We start from the raw sequence: 8,112 nt of genomic DNA on the forward strand, positions 1-8,112 counted from the left end.
TTCCTGCTCAGCTGCTGTTTGAGCTCAGTGGGCTGGTGATGCTCAGCTCAGCTTGGGAGGGTGAGGGCTCTGGTGGGAACTTGCCCTGACAGTTGCATGCCTTCTCCTCATAGGGCGTGCTGCATACGGTGGGTGGATACATGCTTTTTGCTGCCACCTCATTTAAATACGTGTTTGATTACCAACCTGAGGATGTCTACTGGTGCACAGCCGACATTGGATGGATAACGGGCCATTCCTACCTCACTTACGGACCCTTGGCAAATGGGGCAACTAGTGTGTTAGTAAGTGCTGGATGGCAGCTGGGTGCTTTTACTCCAAGAAGGTAGAGACTGTGGTGCTGAGCTGCATCCCTGCATTGCTCTGTGATGAGTGCGCTTCTCCCTTGCGTGCAGTGTCCTGGGCTCTGCGAGGAAGGGTGGCAGTCCCCAGGGAGGGCATAGGTGACTGCGTGGTGGCAGACGGGGGGGCTAGTCGGTGTGTGGCTTTTGGGTGGTTAATTTTTCAAATGCTGCCCTGTTTGTTTCCCTTAGAAGTACAAGCCTTCTGTACCAGGGGAGCCAAGGCTGCTGCAGGGTAATGCGAAAGCAGGAGCAGGAGCAGGGAGTGATGTTTTCACTGCTGGTGCTGCTTTGACAACCTGCATTTAACTCCTGTGCCTGTATCTCCCTTGGCGGTGTATGGCTGTAACTTGTATACAGGTCAGGGAGCCGGAGGCCCGTGCCCAAGACTCCCTGGGGAAACGCAAGCAGAAAAATCACTGTCACATTGGGGGAGTCCTTTTTGGGGTTCTTGGTACTTTTGGTCCTGTCACTGTGTTTGTACCTCTCACCCTGTACCATGTGGTCAGGGTCATTTGGGCTCATAGGACTGTGTCAGTGGTGGCCACACAAGCACCTGTGCTGCTAGGGTGTTTTGGGGGACATTTTCTAGGACACCTGGGGTGGGGTGATGCCAAATCCATCCCAGGGAAGCAGTAAGAGGGTCCTTGGACTGGGCTGGTTTCACGGTGTGGTGCTTCTGGCATTCCTATAAGGACGTGTTAGGGTCCAACTGCTGTTCCGTGTTGCTCTCAGCTCCTCCTGCTTGGGAAGGTGCTGCAGGTCGGTAGCAGTAGGGAACGGCTGTGTCACTGCCCTGTCTCCTGCTCAGTTTGAAGGTGTCCCCACCTACCCGGATGTCGGGCGAATGTGGAGCATTGTTGACAAGTACAAGGTGACCAAGTTCTACACAGCACCCACAGCCATCCGGCTGCTGATGAAGCACGGGGAGGAGCCCGTCAAAAAGTGAGTGCCAGTTCCCAGTGGCATGGAGGGTCCCCTGGCTCTGGCACAGCCAGAGGCTCCTAATGGGGGCCCAGGGGCCTCAGCTTCTCTGAGCAGCAGCTACCCTGGTGTATTTTCTGAACAAACCAGGATCTTCTGCCTTCTACATGGCAATATGCAGGCCACCTTTCTGCACTCCCAGCACTAACTTCATTATGGCACTTCTGAGCAGGTCCTCCTCTTCCACCGTAAGCTGCAGCTAAGCTCAGAGGTTGCAGGTTCTCCCTGCTCCTGACCGAAAGCTCACAGAGCTGTGCTGGCCAGAGAGCCTCTCCGCTCATTGGCCCAAGGAAGGCAAGGAGCAGAGCCAAGTGGGAGCTTGGAGACACCAAAATCACAGAGGGCTCCTTTCTTCCTCCATGGTGGAGGGCTGAGAAGGGTCTCAACCATGCCTGGAATCCTCAGAGGTTCCTGCAGGCTCTGCTGTGCAGCAGGCTCACAGCTGCTGCTCTCCATGGCCTGCTGAGCCCCTGCCACCCCGTTCTTCTCTGCAGGCACAGCAGGAAGTCTCTGAAGGTGCTGGGGAGCGTTGGAGAGCCCATCAACCCTGAAGCCTGGCTGTGGTACTACCGTGTGGTGGGAGAAGAGAGGTGTCCCATTGTGGACACGTTCTGGCAGACAGAGACAGTGAGTCCTTGCCTGGGCATCCCTGGGACCTCTCTCTCCCTTGTGCTTCCTGCAGGGTGTCTTTGCAGGTTTGCTGTAGTGTTTCCTTGGTTCTGTGTGGACTGGTGGTTTTGCTTGCCCAGGAGACTCTGGTGCGGCTTCCAAGTTTTGGTTTCCCTTTTCCTCTTTCTTTTCTGGACCTCAAACAGGCTCCAAGGGAACATCATCTTCTCCAAAGGGCCCATGCCAAGGTCTGCTCTGGACCCTGCTCTCCTCCTCCTCTTTCTCTCCCCCAGCATCTCCACAGCTTGGTGCCCAAACATGGGGTCCCCTTCCCTGCCATATCCTTCCCAAGGTCCCATGTCCACAGCTACCCCAAGCAGCCTGCGTCTGACTGGGATGTGATGTGACCAGGGCTGATGCAAACAGCTGTGGCTGGCATGGCTCAAATTCACTTGTTTTTGCCTCTCTTTGCAGGGTGGCCACATGCTGACACCCCTCCCTGCTGCCACCCCCATGAAGCCAGGCTCTGCTGTGAGTACTTCTCCTCCCCAGGGGTAGGGAGGGCTCCCCGGGGGCCATGGCAAGGCGCTGCAGCAGCAGCCGGTACGGTCTGCACCATGGCCTGGTGGTTATCAGCCTGCCAGCGTGATCGTGGGGTAGTGATGCACACAGGGAGGTGGCCACCACCCAAAATCCCAGGCCTGGCCCTGTGGAGCTGCGCTCACAGACTCCATGTGCACAGCCCCTCCAAAGCTGCCCTTGCTCTGCCTCTGCACTCCCTCTGGTTCACGGGTTTTTAATGTGTGGACTCACCTCCATGTCTCCTTGCTCTCTCGTCCCCATTGCAGACGTTCCCCTTCTTCGGTGTGGTCCCTGCCATCTTGAATGAGTCGGGGGAAGAGCTGGAAGGAGAAGCAGAAGGCTACCTGGTAAAGAAGGGCTGATCTTCCCCACCCTCCCCTTGTCTGTTCCCCGTGAGTTCCGGGACCTTCTTTGTAGCATACACACATCTCTGCTTACTCCGTGTCCACACGAGGGACCCCCTTGGGTGGTAGGAACTCCTTTCACTGCCGTAACTCACCGGGAGCTTTATGCTGTAAACAAAGTGCTCAACCGATCATTAAATGCACTCACACACATGGGCAAGGCAGGAGGATTGAAACAACCTTTCAGCCAAGCTCCTTCCCCCATGCCAAGCCTGGCAAGATTTTCCCAATAGATCAGCACTGGGCAGCAAGTGTCTGAGTGTCATCACTTGCAGCCATCTCTCTAGCATCTCTGTCACCACACACAAAAATTGCATGCATCTCTATCGCTGTGGTATGAACACCGGGTTATTGGTTTTGGTCTCACTGACTCAGGTCTGCATTTTTCACTGTCAGGTATTTAAGCAGCCCTGGCCAGGAATAATGCGCACGCTGTATGGAAACCACCAGCAATTTGAAACCACATACTTCAAGAAGTTCCCTGGGTACTACGTGACCGGCGACGGTAAGATGCTCTGCGGAGTGCGTGGCAGCAGAGGCCTGGGGACAGCAATTTAAATCTTGCCATGTCCTGGCCTCGGAATCCCTTATCGGTTGCTCCGAGGGCTGGCACTGCCTCCTCACGCTGTCATTTCTGGCTATTTTTAGGTTGCAGGAGAGATAAAGATGGTTATTACTGGATCACAGGGCGAATTGATGACATGTTGAATGTTTCTGGTAAGAATGCGTTTTGTCTTCACTGGGGACCAGTGTGCTTTCTGATGCTAGTTAAGAGAGATACCTTGCTTTATGGAGGACACTTCTGAATCCGTTTCTGACACTAGTTAAAAAAGCCACCTTGCTTTATGGGGGGTGGCTCTGCATCCGTGACTCTGCCCAGCAACCTGTGCTCAAAGTGGATCTAATTGCTCAGTCGGCTTTATTTCTGAGACAGACAAGTCCGTGACTTGATGGCTTTTTGCATTGTTTTCTCTGGAGACAATGCACTGGAGGGAAGGAGCATTCTGTAACCTCTTAGAGGAGGTCCTTAACCAGCCAAGGTGCTTCTGTGCTGAAGGATTTAGGGCCACCAGGAATCACAGAGGTTGGACAGGACCGTGTGCTCCTTAATCCAACCTGCTGCTACATGTAGGGCTAACCTCGAAGCTGGGTCAGGCTGGTTGGAGCCATGTCTACAGAGGTGGAGATTCTCCCACTTCTCTCTCTTGACTGAGTGTTTGAGATTCAGCTGCTTCTCAGCCCATCATTTTCCATACACTGCATTTAACAGCTCACTCCCTCCTTTCCTGGAGGCTGTAGCCTACAGGTACTTACTGCTGGTTGTGAGATGCTGCTGTAGTAGCCCCTGGATCAAACTAGACCCTTTCATCTGACCAGCAGTGCCTGATCCTCCACCAACTGATCGTTCTGGGAATTGACCACCTTCCTATGGGTTTCTGTGACAGCAGTCACAGGGTGGAATGTCAGAGCACAGGTACAGGAGTGGGTTATGTCCCTGCTCTGAGATGGGGAGCGTCATTTCATCTCCCCACGGTGATAAGCTGGAGCAGTGCACGCCAGGGACGGTTCTTGGGCTCTGCAGATCCAACTTCTTCCTCCTCTGCATCTTCCAGCTGAGCAGGTCTTCTCTTACCAAATCCAGCTCCTCCTCAGCCTGTGCTTTGTTTAATCCCATGGCTGTGAACAGTTCATGATCTGTTAAAGACAAAAGCCTAAAGGTGGGAGGGAGAAGGGGAAGTGGCCGTACTCCGCAGGTGAGTGATACCTGGCAGCTTTTGGGGCAGCTCAGCTCCTGCACTGCTGAAATGAATTTCTCTCTCCAACTGTTGTCTTTACTCAAGCAAATGAAATCGATGCTCTCAAACCTATAGTTTAGGGTCTTTTACACTTGCGGATCTCTTCCTCCCAGCTGCTGGGAGGCTGCAGGACCCCAGCCCCGTGCAGGTCTGTAAAGCAGTGCCTCTCCTTGCTTCCAGGCCACTTGCTGAGCACCGCAGAGGTGGAGTCAGCCTTGCTCGAGCACGCTGCAATCTCGGAGGCCGCGGTGGTCAGCCACCCACACCCCCTGAAAGGCGAGTGCATCTACTGCTTTGTGACGCTGAGAGACGGCCACGAGTTCACCAAGAACCTGATGGATGAGCTGAAAAAACAAGGTAGCAACAGCCAAATATTTGGGAGGTTATGTGGCAGGGAGAGGGAGGACAGTGCTGGGCAGGTGATGGAGGGGTTAAGGGCTTGGGTGCTTGAACGAGGGTGCATGTAGTCTGGGGAATGCAGCGTGGACAACTGTGACAAGGTGCCCCCTCTGATTAGAGAGCACGCCTGGCGAAGACTAAAATTAGTTCTCCCGGCCTTTGGCTGCTCATGTGATGCCATCTCTACCTCTTGGGAGTTGGCAGCCATGAGAAGGACTGGGATACCCGACAGGCTTTTGTTTGCAGCAATGCTCTCCTGTATGGGCACAGCTCTTGTGGCTGTCCCTGGCAGTTTTTGACCTGCTGCAAGGCTCATTCGGTTGCTCTGGGTGTTTGTGCTCTGCTCTGAAGGGAGCTCTTGCATTGCCACAACAGACTGCAGCATTAAATACATGAAACGGACCCATGGCAGTTTCTTCTCTGTGGGAACCCAACAGCGAATCAGTCCTTGCTCTATCAAAATGGTAATAGGGTCGGTGTAGCCATTATAGAGGTCTCCTGAAGATGGAGAGAACGAAAAAGTTAGTGCCCTTGCCTTGGGGAGGATGTGCTCATAGCTCTGTTGGCATTGCAGGTCTTACTGCCCTCTCCCACAGCCCGGGGGCTTGGGTGCAGCAGCGCTGAGCACTGCCCTACCAGGTTCCCCCAGAGCTGGGCTCTATGTGTCTTAACTTGATCATCCTGCCTGAAAGGGATGTATGTGGTATCTCCCAGTATCTACAATGAAAATCCGCTTTTTTTTTTTTTTTTTTTTTTTTGCAGTCAGAGAAAAAATTGGACCGATAGCAACGCCTGATTACATCCAGTATGCGCCTAGCCTGCCCAAAACCCGCTCAGGTAAGGGGCCCAGTGACAGTGCTGGGGAGCACTGAGCAGTTCCTGTCAGGGGAAGGAAATCAGCCATAAATTGTTTCTCCAGGGCCACTCAAATTCAGGGGGGAGCAACCTCAGGGCAGGCAGGATACTGCACATCTGGGCACTCCCCACTCCTGCTAAGGATGCTGAAGAGATCCTGATTCCTGCTTTCTTTTCATGGCTGTTGTTACAGGAAAGATTACCAGACGGATATTAAGGAAGATTGCCAAAAATGACCAAGATCTGGGGGACATCTCCACCTTGGCAAACCCGGGCATCATAAAACATCTTTTCAACGGCAGATGTGACACTAAACAGTAGCAGCATGACCTGTCCCTGCTGAGCAGAACTGTAGCAGCAGCAGTGTATTGATGAGCAGGTCCCGTGAATAACCACCGTCTGCCCTGGGAAGGAAACCTTCACCTGTTGAATTGAATGTACAAACGTTACGAACGAGGGAAGGGCTGGCTCCAGAGAGGCCAGGTCTCACTGGCGTGTCCATGCCTTGGAGGAGTGTGTGCGTCGTGTTCCAGACGGGTATCGTACATCTGAGGCTCAGCCTTGTGCACAGAGGGACTCGTCCTCCTCCCTTTTCAGCACCTCGTTCTTGATTTTTAATTATTTTTTTTTGGGGGGGTGGGGTGGGGTGTTAATTAACTTTATGTAATTTATGTGGCACCCTGCGCACAGTGGGAAGGAACTTCGGGGGTTGGAGGGGAAGTGGTGCTGGAGTTGCTCAATGCAGGCAGGCGAGGGAGGTCCATACACGCCAGCTACGCTTCCTTTTCTATGTGGAATGCTGCAAGCTGCAGGAGAACTTAAAAATGCTCTCACATCATAACTGTATAGCTGAGTGTCTTGCCATCCACTGTCCGAGCCTGTTGCTAGCAGAGGTCCCCTAGCCTGAAAGGGACTAGGGCAAGGCTCAAGGGAGCTCTGTGCTTTGAACAGGGTTTTTTAGAGCACTTTGGTACCAAGATCTGCTACTTCCCAACTGCATGGTGCCAGTTGGTGTGTTTTTCCCAATCCAGGGTCCTTCACTGGCCAGGGACACGACAGGGAGCCACGTGTGGTCTAGGAGGAAAAGTCTTGGTCTGACATGCTCCACAGAGCGCCGCTTCCACCTGTTCTTGCTGCCACCAGCTTGCGGCTAAACTTGGAGGCTGTGCAGCTGGATGCTCCTTTTGCATCCCGGGGCAGGAGCGGGTGCTGCTGCTGCCGCAGGGCAGAGGGGAAACAAAGCCATGCAGAGGCACCTTTCGCTTTGCAGGCAAACCAGGCACTGGGTTATAGCACACCACGACCATCACTACAGCAAAGAAACGGAGGCAGGGAGGGCGGCCTTAGTCCTAGATGATGTTTTCTCATCAAGATAAAAACAACAGTGGAAGATGTTTAAAGTTAGCTTTTGCTTAAATCTGACATGGCTTTATGATGATGATAGGAGAAAACTCAAAACCTCTCACTCAAAGAGCCTGAACATCACAAGGGTACAGCCAAAGCCATTCTTCTTCAAATGAATTACATTTAACTCCAGCCCTGGGTTGAGCTGGGAGAGATACCTCCTTTGTAATGTCTGTATGAAAATTGCATGTGAGCTGTTTGATATTGCACTTAAACCAAAGGAGAAATGGGCTTTAAAACTTGTTGCAACAGCTGTTTTGGCGATGGCCAACGTACAGGCTTTACCTGCAAACTGTGCTGACTTTTGGCTGGGCTGAAGAGGATGAGGCAACTGCCTCCAAGGCTGGTAGCTCAGGGCAAGTGCTGCAGGTGCTCTGGTAAGCTGTTGTCCAAGTCCCAAATCTCACTTCTTACCTGCTGCTCTCACTGGCACAGTACCTGTCTGTGATCTATAACCTCAGTGTGTGCCAGTGTCCCACCCCCCCCCCTATGGCTCTGTACCACTGGATCGTGCCACCTCCTTGACAAGGATTCCCACATCATCTCTCCCCCTCTGTTACTCTTCATCTGCTATGTAATTTTAGCTGGAAACAGCTCGACTTTTATGCAAAATGGAATAAAATTCAAGGAAACAAAATGGAAACAGGCTCAAGTGTGTGCACTGGTTGTAGGAGCTTGTCTGCTGTTGAGACTGGAAGAGATGTGTGTGCCTCGATGTTGCTGTTGGACCTTCCCTGC

General features: G+C 52.9%; 1 protein-coding gene across 2 annotated transcripts in view; it reads left to right on the forward strand.

The window, feature by feature from the left end:
* Positions 1 to 6,538, forward strand: part of ACSS2 (acyl-CoA synthetase short-chain family member 2) — a 31,823-nt gene extending 25,285 nt beyond the window's left edge. For both annotated transcript variants that reach the window (XM_009892089.1, XM_009892090.1), the window contains 10 exons: positions 114 to 284; positions 1,153 to 1,286; positions 1,820 to 1,952; positions 2,409 to 2,465; positions 2,783 to 2,863; positions 3,317 to 3,425; positions 3,569 to 3,637; positions 4,897 to 5,073; positions 5,878 to 5,952; positions 6,164 to 6,538. In XM_009892089.1, the coding sequence (XP_009890391.1) occupies positions 114 to 284; positions 1,153 to 1,286; positions 1,820 to 1,952; positions 2,409 to 2,465; positions 2,783 to 2,863; positions 3,317 to 3,425; positions 3,569 to 3,637; positions 4,897 to 5,073; positions 5,878 to 5,952; positions 6,164 to 6,291 (1,134 nt within the window). In that variant the 3' untranslated portion in view covers positions 6,292 to 6,538. The remainder of the gene's footprint in view (positions 1 to 113; positions 285 to 1,152; positions 1,287 to 1,819; positions 1,953 to 2,408; positions 2,466 to 2,782; positions 2,864 to 3,316; positions 3,426 to 3,568; positions 3,638 to 4,896; positions 5,074 to 5,877; positions 5,953 to 6,163) is intronic.
* The last annotated feature ends 1,574 nt before the right edge of the window (positions 6,539 to 8,112 follow it).

This window comes from Charadrius vociferus, unplaced genomic scaffold, assembly GCF_000708025.1.
Source record: "Charadrius vociferus isolate BGI_N301 unplaced genomic scaffold, ASM70802v2 scaffold409, whole genome shotgun sequence".
Classification (NCBI taxonomy): domain Eukaryota; kingdom Metazoa; phylum Chordata; class Aves; order Charadriiformes; family Charadriidae; genus Charadrius; species Charadrius vociferus.